The sequence below is a fragment of the Aulostomus chinensis genome, chromosome 14 (assembly GCF_037954235.1).
Source record: "Aulostomus chinensis isolate RoL2024-O1b breed Wild chromosome 14, RoL_Achi_v1.0, whole genome shotgun sequence".
In the NCBI taxonomy this organism is placed as follows: Eukaryota; Metazoa; Chordata; class Actinopteri; order Syngnathiformes; family Aulostomidae; genus Aulostomus; species Aulostomus chinensis.
Window position 1 is genome coordinate 12,112,773 of NC_141333.1, and position 16,530 is coordinate 12,129,302.

Here is a 16,530-nt window from a genome sequence, read left to right on the forward strand (position 1 = left end):
TGATCTCAGTTAATGCTTCAACAATGTTACAAAGACATCTGCTTCACTTTCTTATTGCTGAGGGATTTTTACCAGAATGATCAAACAGGCGGGCCCGATGAAGCTCCATATGAAGTGATTTTCTGTGCTCAGCCAACACCTAAAAAACAAATGGAGGAAGTTTCATTGAACAACCTTTGTTGACTGAATCGGGGTGTTGTTGTTGCGCAATTCCCTTCGCCCACAAACAAAGCCTTTTTAAACACCATTCCCTACTGTAATAATGACAATATTTTAAAAGGTGCCCCTCTTTTCTTATATGAACAAACATGATTGGTTCGGAAAGCGACCGCTCAACGCCTGTTCTGAATAAATAAAGATGTCTTATTAAATATGAGACGCTTAAAAAATTCTCCTCACTATGGAACAGCACTGCGTGCACTTGAGGAGTTTCTCTAAATTGACAGTATAATTTTATTCCAAGGGATCAAAATGTTTTGGCTCTATTTTTTAATACCTTGTTTTTGTGACATACAGAGATTTTTACTGTAAAAAAATATAAATAGATATCAACTCTTCTGAATCAAAGAAATACAATAAAATACATAAAAATGTATATATCATTAATTCAGAAAAAATCGTTTGTATTTTCCTACGTTTTTAATGAAAACTTACCTCGTTTACTCAGAAAAACAGTCTGTTTTTCCTGAATTAATAAGAGGATTATCTCATTAATTTAGAAAAAAACCCACCCCACCCCCACTCCTCAGGTGAATCCAATACACCTCCGTATTAACACCCGAAAAACCTTTCAGCTAGATCTGACACTAATTAAGTTACCCCAACCCAAGCTATTTAACTTCCTCTGTGTCCCTACTGACCTAATTTAATCTCCAGGTATTCAAATTTGGTTCAATAATCTATTTATCTTTTTTAGTTGAGTTTTGGCGCGCACCTTTATCTTTCTTTTGTGTGTAACAACTCCAAACCTTTCTTACTCACACTTTATCCGTGCCGTAATACTTGGAGCCGAGTGTTGCAGAGATGGCCACCACCACTGCCGGGCTTCCGTAGCCAAACATGTAAAAGTTACGATGCAGGAAGCCTTTGTTGTAGATGACGCCAACCACTATTAAGTACAAATGGATGCCCTCAATGCACATCCAGGCAAAGGCCGCCAGGAAAAAATAGTGAAGCAGCCCTGCAATAACAGAGCAAAAGAGCTGCCAGGAAACAGACAGAAGAAAGAGAGAGAGAGAGAGAGAGAGACAAAGAGATTTTAAAATTCTTGAAATGATTCCACTCAAACATAAAGATATGTTTGTTTCTTTCGCTTCATTTGTGAGCAGATATAGTGAATGTTTAGCTATGTTTGAGCTACTTGCATAACTAGAAGACTTAAAAGAGAGACAAAAATAAAAGTGGGTCATTAAATCAAATCTCAAACTCATCCGTCACTCAGCACTGCTCAGCTTTGCCATAACCGCATCACGACCCAGTCACCTCGAGACCCGTCGTACCACGACAGAACCCGGTGGTAAAGACAATGCGGTGGCACCACAGTCACATCTAGAAGAGCTACATCTGAGCTAAAGCTAGTTTTGAATGCTCCTCCTCCACTTAATGACTGCGGTGCAGCCTGCACATGGCCTCAGTAAAAAGTTACTGTTGTATTGCAATGTGCTCAGGCACATTTGAACAATCACACACACACACACACACACACACACACACACACACACACACACACACCCCGAAAAGCCTTGAACCGACACACTTGTATCGCTATTTTCTGTTTCATTTTCTCATAAATTCCCTTAAAACCCCTCCCTCCCTCCTATTGAGAAATGTTTCAAAGATAACGTAATGTTTTAGAACAAATACTCAACTCAGGGTTGGATCCTAGAGTTTTTATTATGCAGTAGTTGCAGTGCCAATGAGTCCCACGACAATGAACCAATGGTTTTTGGCCTATAAAAATAATGTTACACTGAAAAATAGATAACATTCCTATTTTTGAATTTATTTTATCTGTAATTTTGTGTATATCATTTTAGCCTCTAATATGAATGTATCCTTAAGTATTCAAAAATGGCATAAAATAATAAAGATGAAAATCTGTTTTTTTTATTTTTTTAAATAATTTTTTTGTATACATTATTTTTGCCTTCCGTGTCACTTTATTTAAGTACTCAAAAGTGGACATATAAAAAAATATTCTTTTTTAAAGTTTTGATTTTTTTTTTTTTTTTTTTTTTTTACATATCATCTTTGCCGTTCATTCATGAAACAGGATGGAGAAACAATCAGGCTCAGGCTTTCACCGTGGTTACCTTGTGTGTGTTCATGTTGATCCCCACCAGAAAGATGAACTCTGCCATGAAGAGGCTGCAGCACAAGTTCTTGTGAATCGTGGTTCTAGTGCTCTGGATCTCACTGAAGAACCAGAAGGTGAAGATGCACATGAACAGACAGATGAGGGAGATGATCATCCCCAGCTGGGTGATGCGGGTCAGGATGGTATGGTGGGCCGCCAGCTGAGAAACAAATGGAAAGGGAGGTGTTTCATTCACAGTTGCATGTAGTTGTCATCTTCTCCGCTTGGAATCATTTTTAGAGGACACATTTTCTGGCCCAGTTCTGGTCCCGATATATGATCCAGTCGTGTGTCTGGCTGTCACTCAAGAGTTAATTTGCCTTTTTCTTGCTTTCATCTCTTTTTTGTTTTGTACATTAACTCCTCATTTGCTGAAACACTGTTTTGGTTCTCCCAGCTGCTGAAGTGTATTGTTGGAGGGCACGGGGGCGAATATCTCCCAGGGTTCATTTGTCATTCCGTGTGAGTATTGAGTCACCTTGCTTTGAAGATCTGTTAACCCTTTAACTCTTTCATTATATACTGTATTTATACAGTGCGTGCGTGTGTGTGTGTGTGTGTGTGTGTGTGTGTGTGTGTGGGTGGTCTGAGATACACATATATATATGTGTGTATATATATATATATATATATATATATATATATATATATATATATATATATATATATTCCCCCAGCTGACCCATGTATGAAAAAATGTATAGCATGTAAATATTTTACATTATTATTTTATTATTTTTTATTTTCATGGCACGATCTGTGTCTTTGAGGACAAAATCGTATGTTATGACAAAGTAACTGATATTTGACGAAGTAGCCTGTGCTGCTGCTGGGTTGGACATCCTGTTTGTCACAAGAACTTCCTCATGATTCTTCCTGGTGGACTGTAGATCCCAAAAGTTGCTGCACACATTCCTGAGAGAACATGAAGACAGCAGATTTGCAAGCAACAACCTCATGACTCGAATCTCCCTTCACCCCCTTCACCCTGGGGTGGGAGTAGAAATGGTTACTGTGGAGGCCTTTTGAGCATAGAGAACTCAAGAAACCAGTGTGAGAGTGACGTGGTACTTCACCCATTTTTAGGGTCAAAGCTCAACCTCACGTCTGTAACTGAATATCACATTTAAAAGTTGAGCCTCAGATTTTTTTTTTTCAACAGTCCATTGTCTCAGTTTTCTTTTCTTAGCTGACACAAGTAGCTGCTGTTGAGCGAGCGGTGCTGCTGTTGCGAAGTTTGGCTTCTGCATACCGTGATTGTATCAAGCACTTCATTTAGTTACTGTTGCCTTTTTTTCTTGTTTTGCATCCTGATCAAGTCTGAATGTTCTTCTCTGACCTCTCTGTCATCAGCAAGACTTCTTTTTCTAACCCGAGAGCTGCTGCAGCCTGGATGGCTTTCTTTCCTTCCTCAGAAGATTTCCCATTAACCCCGGGGATGGGTTTTGCGTGTAAATGCCAGCAACGAACAGGCCTTAAATCACAGTCTTCAAAATGGTCAGTACCTTTGATCATTTCCCTCCAGCTTTAAAGAGTCTAAAGAAACATTCAGTATTTAGTGTTCACTCAGCTAAGGTTGGTTCTCTAAAAGACATAAAAAAAATCCTCAATTAGAATATCAATTTTCATCAAGAAAAATTTAAAAAAAGACTCAATTTGATACAAGCAGTAAGACACAATTTTTTTCCTCAATTAAAGATATTCGTTCCACCTTGCACCCTTCTCCTAAAATTAGGAAATAAGATTAAAATTTTAAAAAGTGCGTTCGCTCACGTTCGCTCGCCCTGACGACATGAGGATGGCGAAGTGCGTGAGGTGGTTACAGGAGCAGGTGGTTGCGTTGCTGTTGACGTAGAGGGTCTTGCAGCCGTGAGTGGCCCAGTGACCCTGCAGGCTGTCGGGCTCATACTCCCAGAAGGCGCACTTCATCACATCGGCTTTAGTGTCGACGGGCTGGAGGAGAGAGAGGAGATCGGATGGTAGTGTTTTACTTGCAACTACGCAGGCCATACCAAGGCAGATTCTGCAGGTCTCAGATCAGATACACGAGAGTCTGTTCAAAGTTTGGCAGCAGCAGCAGATGTCAGAAATGGTAGTAAAAGATTCCTGAAAATGATTAACTTTTTTTTTTAACCAATTAGCATGCAAATATTTATATTTTTGCATAAGAAGTATTCCAATCTTTACCTTGGCTACTGATATTGCTACCATGTTTACCCTCAGGTAAAGGATTAAACAGCATTCTTCAAATTATGAATATGACGTACAGATCAGATCACAAACAAAGAAATAGCTCAGTGCATCGTGGAAGAATTCCACTTTCTCTCTGCACACGAGTGGAGCCACGCTAACTGCTCAGTCAGGGCAAATTTTTAATATTCAGCGCGAGTCAGAACCTCCATTGTTGGACTTAACTCCCTCGACATCTACAAAAATACTGATTTCACATCTCATTCATTTCATTATCTTTAAAAAAATACCAGTACATTAACTTTTAGGGTTATTTCCTTCATTAGTGTCCTGCCATTTATCACTTTGATTGCCGGAATAATATCTTCAATTTTCATAAACATCTGCACAAAACACTAACTATTACTCGGATGCTAAATTACTGCCAGAGCTAATCTGGGAATAAAGAAGCTAATGATGACTTTAGCCTAACAGCAGAAATGGAAAGCTGAGGCCTCAAAATGACTACAATTCTACTGGAAACACGATGATAACCGTATAATAATACTGAATCAGACAAAAAGAAGTCTGTTTCAGGCAGAACATAAGTGAAATAACATCAATAGCTTTTTAAATCATTTTGTGAAATCATGTCTTTCAGTTTTAAGACGTTGAGCTCGTTCACATTTTCCAGTTTTATGTGTTTAAACAAATGTCTCTGTTCTGTACCTTGAAAAAATGCAGAAATCATCAAGAAAATCCTCAAAAAAATGTCTTTATCGTGTCACTGACACGCCAAAAGCAACATGAAATGTTATTTTGGGAAAAAAAAAAAGCAAGCCTCAGCAGCACTCTGTACCTCCGTGTGTCTCAGAGTGAAGGTGACATGGTCAAGTTGGTAGATGTCAGCCGGTTTGACGGCGGCTGCGATGATTTGGGAGTTGACAGTGATTTCCCCTGACCCTGCATATCGCGTGTAGTCGGTGACACCTGGGTCGCTGCTCGGCTTCAGGATGTCACCGATGCCGGCGTATCGCACAAACACCACCGACACACTCTCTGATGGACAACAGGAAGTTGAACAAAAGACAGGAAGTTTAAAAAAAAACAATTGAAAATTCTTCTAATTTTGGCTTGGTAAATCCAACTAAGCTAGCCAGGTTTTATAATATTCGTTTGTCTCTTTGAATGGAAACGGCAGAAAGTTATTTTCAGTGTGCAGATCTTACCATGGGTACTTTATTCTCTTTGGCATGCAATATATGTAGCATTTGGTGACAGAAATAAAACAACCGCACAGAATTCTCTAGAAACCCCAAGCATGCAGATGGTAAAAAGGCTTACCGTTTCTGTCCTCCCCTGGTCGCAGCTTTGGAGTTAGATTTATATGATCTCCTCCCATGGACGCAGACAATTTGGCTTTTTTGTGATTGGCTTCAAATGTGAAGAGTTTTATTTCTGTCATTGAGGATTAGAACAACAACAACAACAACAACAAAAAGAAGAGGAGGAGGAGGAGGAGGAGGATATCAAAGAATTAGGAAAAAATGACAATGATCCAAAACATTACTTCCTGCATGCAGGTGGGAATAAATGACAAGACAATTGAACATATCTGGAGTGTTTATAAAAGCTCTGTGTTAATAATGACCTCACCCATTTGTTTAGCTTTGATTTCTAGCTCAGTGGGAGTTTTGAAGTTGTTCGCCAATGTCAGAGCACTTTCTTCAACAGAATGGAGCAGCTTGGTGATGGTATGTTCCCTACGCTCTTCTTTGATCCGACTCCAAGCCACCAGTTCGTCCTTCTCCACCAAGTTGTCTGCAGCTTTAACTAATTTCTGTCACGGGAGGGGACACATTTATCAGTCTGAAATTTGTAATAAATAATACATAATATATTCCAGCCTTACAGTGTTTTTAACTAGGCACGTTTAAAGGAATATGACATTTATTATTAGCTGGCGTCTTTATGGCTTGAGATAAGAATCTTTTCTCTGCACAGTGTATTCTTATTCTTTTCATTTTTTGGATGGGTGGGTGACAGAGGTGGAGATTTGAAAAAGAAAATGAAAATATACATGCTGAAACAAAGTGTAATTCTAGTTAGCTCCAATGAAAAAATACCCAGCTCTCAAACTGTGCTGCATCTCTAGAACTATCTTACTCTTTGTTGAGCAGCAGCCTTCTAAACCGCAGCAAAACATTTGCAAACTTCTCAAAAAAGCAATGTAGCTTTGCACACTTAAACAATTCAACGTCTGGCTGCATGTTAAAAAAAAAAAAAAAAAAAAAGTTGAATGAAACAGCTGAACAAAGATTACCGAGAGAGTCGAGTATATGACGGGAGGTTCCAATTTTTCTCCAGCAGCCAGCGTTGATGCGGATCGACTCAGGACCTCGACGTAGGCAATCACGTCCACTGAGGTGAGCTCTCTGGACGTCTGGCGAGCAATTTCACTTAATAAACTTTGGGGTTCTGTAAGGTTGCTCATCTGAAAGACAAACAAATCCACATGCTCATATTCTAATCCATATTTTCTGCTGTGTACCATTTGAAAAAACAAACAAAAAAACCCACAAATGGATATGTGCTCGTTTATATTTAGCAAGTTGGCTGACGAGGAGAAACAGTCCGACGTACTTTGATATTGAAAGGTTGGACTCTGGTAATCTCAATTTGTGCAAGGAATTGTCATGACTGCTAAGATTTGATCACTTACAACACCTCCAGGCAGTTGGAGCTGTTTTTTTTTTTTTTTTTTTATGAGACCGACTCAAAGCAAAAAAACCAACAACAAAAAACACACTTAACTGAAAATCCATAGACGCGCAATCAAGCTTAACACACCAAATGTTAACATTTCTTTATAGACTTTCTTTGTCTCGCTAAGTTTATTGCTTGGAGTCAGTTTGACCTCCATTGATTCGAGGGTAATCCTGCAGGGCAGCATACACACCTGACTCTATATGAGGAGATTGAATTTTCTGTTTCCTCACCTTCTGTAGTGCTGACCTAAGTTCTATGCCTCAAAATATAGGCGTATATTAACAAATCAATCTTGAACTGACGCTTCCGTTAGTTTTTTGGGCCTGTAGGGGGGCACGCGTGAAGGGTAGGAACTGCAGGGCTAAATAGGGCTGCTGCACATCATCAGCTGGGTGATATTGGCTGGTTGCACTTGTGTTGCATCAGAGCCACGGTGTTTCAATGATACGGAACATTATCATGTTCAGCCTGCTTCATCTCATGTTCACCTGTCCTCTCCAACAGATGGCAGTGTCATCGTATCTGTGTTTCATCTATATTTGGCTGAAAATCAGTGGAGGGAGTACTTACATATTCAAGTGTTTTGTTGACGGTCTGTGTGATGCACCCAATGTTGTCATGGCAGTATTTTTGGGGATGCTCTGAAAAACAAGAATTACCAAAAGTGTGTCTTTGATTGCTAAGTTTGTCTTCATGATTTCAGCTTGACTAGAAGTCGTTCGAGTCATCTGACTGAATTAAATGAAACATTCACAAGTCGAAACATTGCATTGCAGGGTGAGTAAATATGATAAAGTTTCCTAAAAAGATTTTAAAAAGTGTGTGTGTGATCTGAGTGAAATGTGTGTGAAATGTACCACAGCAGGAAGCTGTGTTGTATTCTTCTGATACTGACCTTTACAACTTACTCCGCTCTGTGGGTGAAAGTGCTTGTCGCCTGAAGTTGGGATGTAATCACGCTGACAGGTGCAATAGAAAGATCCGTTGGTGTTATGGCAGTGTGAGTTGGCTCCACAGGCTTCTGCTACTGTACATTCATCAGTGTCTGAAAGATGCAAATAAATAGTTGAACTCCAGTTAAAGAAAACACACCGGGAAGTGATAAAGATAGCAAAACACACAAATACTGTGCATCAATATTTTTGAACAGTCAGCATCTAAATTAAATCATTGGCTGCCATATTAATGCATCTTATCTGATTTCTGGTTAAACAAGTGAAACAAAAATTGCATTTAATATCCTGATTATTTATTTTTTGACACTCATTTTAACGACGTGAGTGCTTCTATTACGTGGGTTGTAAATCTACAGGCGTGTGTTGTTCTTCTAGTGTAAATGGAGCAAAGGTTCTCCAACGGTTTCGCAGAATAACAGAGTCAGGAAGTGAAAAGTCCTGAGGAAAAATGATTATTTTCCACAGCTAAGTGAAAGAGAAAACAGTTCACACATACATCCAGTCCTGACACGCTAACAGCTGTGAGCTAACTGATTTCACAGACGCGCACATACCTCACATACGGAAGGAAAATCATGCAACAGCACCTGAAATAATACAAGTGTTCAAAAACAGTATAAAAATGATTTAACAGAAAATGAGTTTGATACCTGGGAATTTGACAAAGTAGAGACTTTATTTTATTTGGATTATACCTATTTTGTACCTCTGGCTTTAACGTTTCAAGAGTTTGTTTAAGTCGATATTGATTTTGTTGTTAATTTACTTCATTTTTAAGTTGACTTGTTGTTTGGTCAGTTTTGGAAAACAAAAAAGCATCATTCTGCAGGGCGTGGGTAAGAGGACAACTGAGTTAGCGCTGTTGGTTAACCAAACATTGATTAGTGAATGATGTTTTGATTTGCTGGCTGATTGGAGATGTTTGCAGTGCCACAATTCACCAGTTGCTGAGATCCGCCCCCTTAGCGGTCTGCTGCTCACTCACAGAAACAACTGATGCAGTGACCTGAGAGGTTCTACGCCACTTCTGGAAACAGCTGAGTTGACTGTGTTGCCCCCAGCATCCACCAGAGACATTTTGGCTCTGCTGAGGTGTGGTTTGAGAATTGGGATGAAAAATACTCCATTAGCCTCTCAGGATAGCTCATGTCAGAGGTGCATTTATCCAATGTGCATCATTTTACTGCTGTTTTTTTTTCCCCCTAAACTATTAAAAGAAACGTACATAATCTCTGTAAAATGCCCAAATGAGTGACATCGCAGCGGCTTTTGGCTAAACAGTCTAAATATCCTCTTGTGTGCAGGAAAAAAAATGAATCCATTCACAATGTTAATGTGCACAACTTAAAACACATTTGACTTATAAATTCGTGTAGTGTATTTGCTAGTTAATTGTAAAATCCTGTTCACTTCAGTTAAATTAGCAGTATTGCAGTATCTGAAATGAGGTGAAATACTTCAAGCGTACGGGGTGAAAAGTCACAGAATTTCATCACAGAAATAGAATCTACTTTAAAATGTACAATACGTCAATTTGACCACAGTTTTTCACACGCGCTTGGATCCTGTTGATGATTTTTAAGCAGTCCTTGATTCGATTTCAAAGACGTTAGCACACGGGATGCAGGCGTTGCCTGCAGAATGAGGGCGACAAGTGGATTCAGGACCGCCCCGTGATGACACCCACTCCAGGCGCGTGGCAGGATTCAACCGGACACACACATGCAACTCCAGATGCTGACCTGAGAGCGGAAACTTCCAAGCACTTAAATGTTTCTTTTATGCTTGAATCTGATCAATCATCTTCTTTTGAAGTATGGGGTCCTACTTTTATGCTCTGGCTTCATCCATTAATACACTCATCACTCACACCAGCAGCAACACGTACAGCTTATATATGCAGATGATGTCCCCTTGTCAGTACGCGTATATGTTGCATCATGGAACCCGCGACAAACGCTTGAGAAAGTGACATTACCGACACACTCTGTGCCATCGTTGGGCTGGAACTCGTCCAGTCCCGTTGATGTGTATCCAGACACACATGTACAGTAGTAGCTTCCCACTGTGTTGGTACAGTTCCCCTTGTCCCCGCAGATATTAGTCACATTCTGGCACTCGTTGTCATCTGTGGTGAGAATAGATGGATGAAAGTAAACAGGGTTATTTGCAACGGAAAAGAACAGAAGAACTGATTAAGGCTCTGTAAATAGTGCCCTGTTGGGTTTTTTTTTTTTTTTGGAAAACGTAATTGAACGAGAGAGGAAAAAGCTAATAAAAAACAAACAAACAAACATCTTTGCACAATTTACCAAGTGTCAGAGGGTGTGAGCAGCTTATGAGACTGGAAACCAAATAACTGCATGAAAAAAATGGACAGTAGCTTTGAATCTTTACTCTCACAAAGCTTTTACTACCACCGTGGAAGTCACGTGATCATACAAGCTGGTTAGTTGTTTGGTTAACAGGCTATCACCAAATGTTGAGGTTGATTTTTCGATTAGATAGAGTGATATTTTGGAATTGATCCCGAACTGGATCCAGATCTGATGATGTCATGTCATTAACACTTTTTTAATTTTATACTGGACCTAAATTGTGATTTAAATGTAGAAACTTGACTACAAAAATTGCTCTTTACCTTATAACCTTAAAAGAATCCTTTTATGGTTACAATGAGTAAGAAAACAACACCAGAGAACACTGAGTCAGACTTCTGTTGGTGGTTCAGATGCATTGTTCTTTTAGTGAGAATGTGGGTTTCCAGAAAACCTCTCTCATAGTATATCACTTTTTTTCATTTTTTTTTATATACTGTAAGTCATATTTTAGGTGGAGGGGCAGCACGGCTCAGAGGTTCGTGTGGCCGTCAGCAACTGAAGGGTCGCTGGTTTGATCCTCACTTCTCCCAGTGATCATGTCCAAGTATCCTTGAGCAAGATACTGAGCCCCAAATTGCTCCTGATGGCCCTGCGATGAACTGGTGACCCGTCCAGGGTGAACCCCGCTTCTCGCCCAGTGTCAGCTGGGACAGACTCCAGCCCCCGCGACCCTTACCAGATAAGTGGTACAGAAAATGGAAGGATGGACGTTCTAGGAGGTTCTGACTCTCGAGTGCACATTCACGTCGTCATGAAGCGTTTTTAAAAGATAGAGCAGTACAAGAGAATACTTACAGTTGTGACCATGTTTGGTCGTTCAGTCTGAGTCAGTTCAGTCGGGTTTGAAAGCTTTGGCTGATAACTTAGTCGTGCGTTTGGCACTTGTGACGGCTGCATGTGTCTGACTCTTTGGTTTGCTGCCAGGTTGCCTCAGAGGTTCACTGTGAAGCATGATGCTTCGGCCCATTTTAGAAAAATGCTGTTCCGGCTCGATTATCAAACACAGTTAACTGGAAATGACCTGTTAAGACTTTCAGCTGTTGTTTTTACTTGTCTAGGTATGACAGACGCTCTGCTTTTCCTCTCCTCTGTACTTTATGCACAAAAGCTGTCCGAGAAGGGAAATCCTTTACTCTGATGAGGGAGGTGGCCGTATTCAGAAGGGAAATACCTTCATAACACAGAGGGCTTATGAACTGTCACTTTTGCACAAACATTGCACCTTCTCGTGCACTTTGATGTTTGACTTTTTCCTTTTTTTTCTTTCAAAATCTAAAAGAAGAAGAAGCCAACAATATGTGTTACCTTCTTAAATCTATACATTTGTCTTGAAATGCTTTAGTAGATTTTTTTTCCCCCTCAAGTTACTTTTCTTGGATGTTAGAACCCAACAAACACTAAATTATGTGTCACGATCACATTTTTCATTATTATTATTATTATTATTTTTTTTTAGCTTCAACTCCTTTTACAACCCCCAAAAACAAATCCTTGGACTATAGTATTTTCTTTTTTTTTTTTTCTTTTTTGATTTACAAAGTTTTTGTATGAAAAAGAAACAAGCGGGAACCCAGAATCAACACACTTAATAGTACTGACTAAAAGAGGATTCCAGTTTTTACTGTGAGGACTCTCACGAGGAGATACTGCAGAAACAAGAAAAACTACAGGCCGACAAAAAAAAGATTAGAGTCGTACTCACTCATACTTATGAGCCCTTTATGTCTTATGCCCAGTTTTACACTTGGCCTCCTGTAGCTTTTTATACCCAATAATACCAACACTGCTCAAACGCGCAGCGAGTCAACTCCGAGTTCTCTTACTACAATAAATGGCTTCAAAGAATCCCATCCAAGTATCCTCAATGTCTCTGAGGTACAATGACAGAAAAGGCCCAGGACTTGTCGATGCCACAAAATGAACACCAGCGTCAGCTGCTTATTACAAAAAAAACAGCCTTAAAAAGGATTTGGGGGTTCGGGGTGGCGTCTGCTGGCATTAGCAGATACAAAAGTGTTACTTGTATTTTCCTGCTTCACAAGAAAACTACTATTAAAGCTCGAAAATAACAACATCATTTATACAACGTAGTTCTGACTCGACATCAGATTTGGTACCTTTGTTGCAGGGCTTATGCAGTTTTAGATTATACCATTTTTACTTTTTGTTTGAGAATAAGATGATCTCATTTGTTCTATTGGTTGTAAGTAACGACGCAGACATGTACAGTAAATGTCTTCACCATCTTTCACCTGTCATTTCATGAACAATTTGCATCAAGTTTTGATTTTAAAAAAATCAGTATTTGAAACAGATTTTGACATCAGTTTTTGAGTTTGGGCTAAAATGCTCTTTCTTGCTCTTGACTTAAATGTTAGCAGTTTACCGATTTCTTCAACTTTTGATAAGATAATTTAATGTTATTTACGTTTTAATTTTTGTGGGGGTTTTTTGTCAGCTAAGACTATGGATAAAGATCATGACTAAAACTAACAGTTAAATTTGATCTTGTGCTGTTATGTAATCTAGAAAAAAAAAAAAAAACCTGGGAAAAAAAACCCAATAAATGGCGACCTAATGTGTCTCTCAACTCACGATGACCCTCCGCACACACAACAAAGGTTTCCAAAAATAGTCGAGGCTTCCACGGCAACTGCACATTCTCGACTCTCTTAGTGTTCTTGTAGCAATGTTGATTATGTTTATATTTACCGCTGCAAAACGTCTTCCCGTCTCCGGTATATCCATGCTTACAAAAGCAGGACTCATTCGATCCATTTAGAGACTTGCATGTTGCGAGCTCGTGGCAAGAGTCACAAATGTCAGAGAGGCTGCACGGGTCCATCACGCTGGAAAGCCATGCTGCGTAGGTACAGAGGTGCAAAGATGTAAAAGTATTCAACACAGCGTGTCAGTTGAACTTGTACCGTGATCTTAATCGAGCAACAATAATCAGAAATGTTCTCCTTTTTTTTGATGTTTGATATCGTTAGAAATGTCGTGTTGATCTTTTGACAGCTGAACACACACACACAGGTTTCCACAAACTGGAGTTATTCTTCGCTGAAGTTTACATGAAAGCGTATTCATTAATGTAAATGTTCAGTTAATATCCTAATTATAACTTAGAATTGCTCTGAAATCATATGTTGAATTTAACTTGGTATCGCCCACAGGATCCCACCAATACAACTAACGTACCTGCTGTTACAAAACACCTGCAACAGGATGGATAAAGTCACGTACCTGTCAGAAGTACAAGTTTCATTGGTGACCTGAGTAAAGACTCCATAGTTGCGCTGGTCTGGATTTGACTTTTAGCAGCGATTGTAGGGGGCTGGCTGCTGACGTCGTCCACTTCCTTGCGTCACCTTTCCTGTTTCCCTAAACCTGGCCCTTCCTGTCATGATCTTTTATCTGCTCCTTTCAAAAACACGCTGCACGGTTCCACGCCGCCTGCTCAGAACCCAACACTGCTTTACCTGACCTAATTTACATCCAGTATTTCCAAGGTTAAGCCGCATATAGAATATCTAGTTACTTGTATTTGCAGCTTTAGTGATACTGTGACTCATGTCGCCATTTTGAAGGACTCCATTGTTCTGGTCTGGAAACCTGAAGTAGATGGGGTAAACATAGACCACAACAACACGGACTAAGTTGAGTGTGGGATGACCCCCTCCCTTCCGCAAAGAACTGAACACTGTTCCAGCAGTGTGGGTCCTCCACGGACCAGCAGCGTTCTTCAGACACAGTAGATTTGTTTTAGTATGTCCAGGAAATTTGCCAGTTTTTTTGTTTTTGTTTTTTTCTCATTTTGAACTTTCAAACTTTCAAATTCACATTTTTATACGAACAAAAGTGAACTTAGTGTATATGCATGGCTGAAAGGTAGCAGCATTCATCCGGCTATGTACTCTGGTGCTGCAGAGTGATTGTGCCTGAGAGGAGGAACAACCAAAGCAGGTCATGAGCTGTTTCACACATGCACTGCAGCCGTGGACGTACTGTATATTCCTCACAGGAACTGTTGGATCGGAAACGAACAGACATTAACATGCCAGCAGCTGAGTGCAACGTCCGACTGAGCATGTGACTGAGCCCACGTACTGATGGAGCAGGTCATTGTCCTGATAATACACGGTGGGTGGGTGTGTTATGGTCACGTGATCGGTGTGAAACTTGAAAAATATCTGAGCGGGTAGAAAGCTCTTTTAACTGCTGGTGTAACAAAAATGTCTACGAAAAACAAGGGTATTTTGAAACCGATTTAACTGATTTAATTTTTCGAACTTATTTAGTCATTTTATATAAAGCCAGAAAATTGATCAAACTCATAAATACCTGAATATTAGAATATATTTGGTTTGTCTTAGGCCAGCTGAGAAGAAACTATTTGGTTAATATTGTGATTAACTTTAATGCATGTTTATCTGATATGAAACCACATATTTTATCATTCATTCAAAGTGTGTTTTTATTGAATTGAACAGACATTTCAGCACTGGCCATGAAATCTGTTATTGAGGTTTTTCCCTACAATTATACATTTTGTTAGTGCAGGATCAGCGTACATGCGCAACTTTTTAATAGAAAAAAGCAGGGATGACTCACTTCTTCTTTCTGTATATCAGCCCGAACTAGCATTTCAGTTTTCTAGTGCAGTCTTCATTGAGCAGCGCTCGGACCGCGATGTATCCTGCTTTTTGGCAGCACATCCTTCGACCTGCATGGTCTTGAGTATTTGCCGTAGTTCATCAGTTGTCTGACGAGGACAATCTGATCAGTTGTGTGCTGTATATGTGAAAAGGCCTGATCCTGTGGACAATGTCTGGAATTATGAGAAAATCACTATCAACTGTAAACGCTTGGTCTGTGAGGGAAATGAGCAAAGCTGTATCAGTTATTGCAGATTGAACTTAACTGTTTACTCAGAAGTTTAAATGTGTAATATTTTTCCAAAAGAAAAAGAAAAACTTTCACTCATTTCCAGTGCGAATATTTACTTTTTTTTCTATAACTACTGACCTCATGAATGTTAATACTGAGAAGTGGCAGCAGTGGCACTTAGGAAACAGGTGAATTCAAATGTGAAACACTCAGGAAAAAAGAAAAAAAAAGAAAAGCCATTCAGGTGTAACTCAGGTCTTTTCACAACCTTCTATTTTTTTGCACACAAACACATTCATTGATAAATAGTTTCACTCTGAGGATTTCTTTGTTGACTTTATTGGAATCTGTGGAGGCGGTTCGAATTGCTTAGGCAAGGCGTAGAGTTTGCTGAGAAAGGCAGCTGCTTTGAATAACGCCATTAGAATTGCTCGACATTACTGTCCTGGAAAAAGTGCTTGATGAAAACCGCATCTGAATGTCTCGCTCTTTACTCTCTCCTCACGGTAAGGAAGGAAGTGATGTTGTCTAGAACAAACGTGGACTGATTGCACCCTTCCTCCTCCGCTTTTTTTTTTTTGTCTCAGGAAATCTCTCATTCAGGGAAGAAGTTACAGTAAAAGCCCTCATAGAAGCTTGCTTGCTCCACAATGACATTGTAAAATGAAAAAAAAAAAAAGACACCTGAGAGAAAAAATATGTTCAGGCCTTCTTGTGTAAATGTCCCCCCCCCCCACCCCCACCTCTCTCATAGATATGGAAATTTTGACCCTGCAGTGGCAGAAATTTGCGTATGTTTGCATGTTGGGTGTTGATGCTATTTAGGCAATATTGAGATTTGCAATAGAGAATTGACTGGAGAATCACACACACATCTCTCTTCTCATGTTGGCCTTCTTTTCATCCAGGATGGCAGGAGTGAACATTGGGGCAGATGGCAGCAATTGTCTCATGGACTTGGAGCTCTTTAATATTTTAATACACAAGGTTGAAGAGACAAAGTACTCTT

General features: G+C 39.7%; 2 protein-coding genes across 4 annotated transcripts in view; one reads left to right on the forward strand and one right to left on the reverse strand.

The window, feature by feature from the left end:
- Positions 1 to 13,932, reverse strand: part of adgrl4 (adhesion G protein-coupled receptor L4) — a 15,336-nt gene extending 1,404 nt beyond the window's left edge. The window contains exons 1-13 of the mRNA XM_086225123.1: positions 13,878 to 13,932; positions 13,344 to 13,493; positions 10,229 to 10,378; positions 8,190 to 8,339; positions 7,865 to 7,935; positions 6,849 to 7,019; positions 6,182 to 6,365; positions 5,870 to 5,983; positions 5,385 to 5,584; positions 4,130 to 4,309; positions 2,313 to 2,516; positions 982 to 1,202; positions 73 to 139 (exon numbers count right to left, since the gene is read on the reverse strand). Of these exons, the coding sequence (XP_086081249.1) occupies positions 73 to 139; positions 982 to 1,202; positions 2,313 to 2,516; positions 4,130 to 4,309; positions 5,385 to 5,584; positions 5,870 to 5,983; positions 6,182 to 6,365; positions 6,849 to 7,019; positions 7,865 to 7,935; positions 8,190 to 8,339; positions 10,229 to 10,378; positions 13,344 to 13,493; positions 13,878 to 13,923 (1,908 nt within the window). The 5' untranslated portion in view covers positions 13,924 to 13,932. The remainder of the gene's footprint in view (positions 1 to 72; positions 140 to 981; positions 1,203 to 2,312; positions 2,517 to 4,129; positions 4,310 to 5,384; positions 5,585 to 5,869; positions 5,984 to 6,181; positions 6,366 to 6,848; positions 7,020 to 7,864; positions 7,936 to 8,189; positions 8,340 to 10,228; positions 10,379 to 13,343; positions 13,494 to 13,877) is intronic.
- LOC147249750 (uncharacterized) overlaps positions 1 to 16,530 on the forward strand; it is a 189,610-nt gene that overhangs the window by 62,463 nt on the left and 110,617 nt on the right. The gene's annotated exons all lie outside the window — the stretch shown is intronic.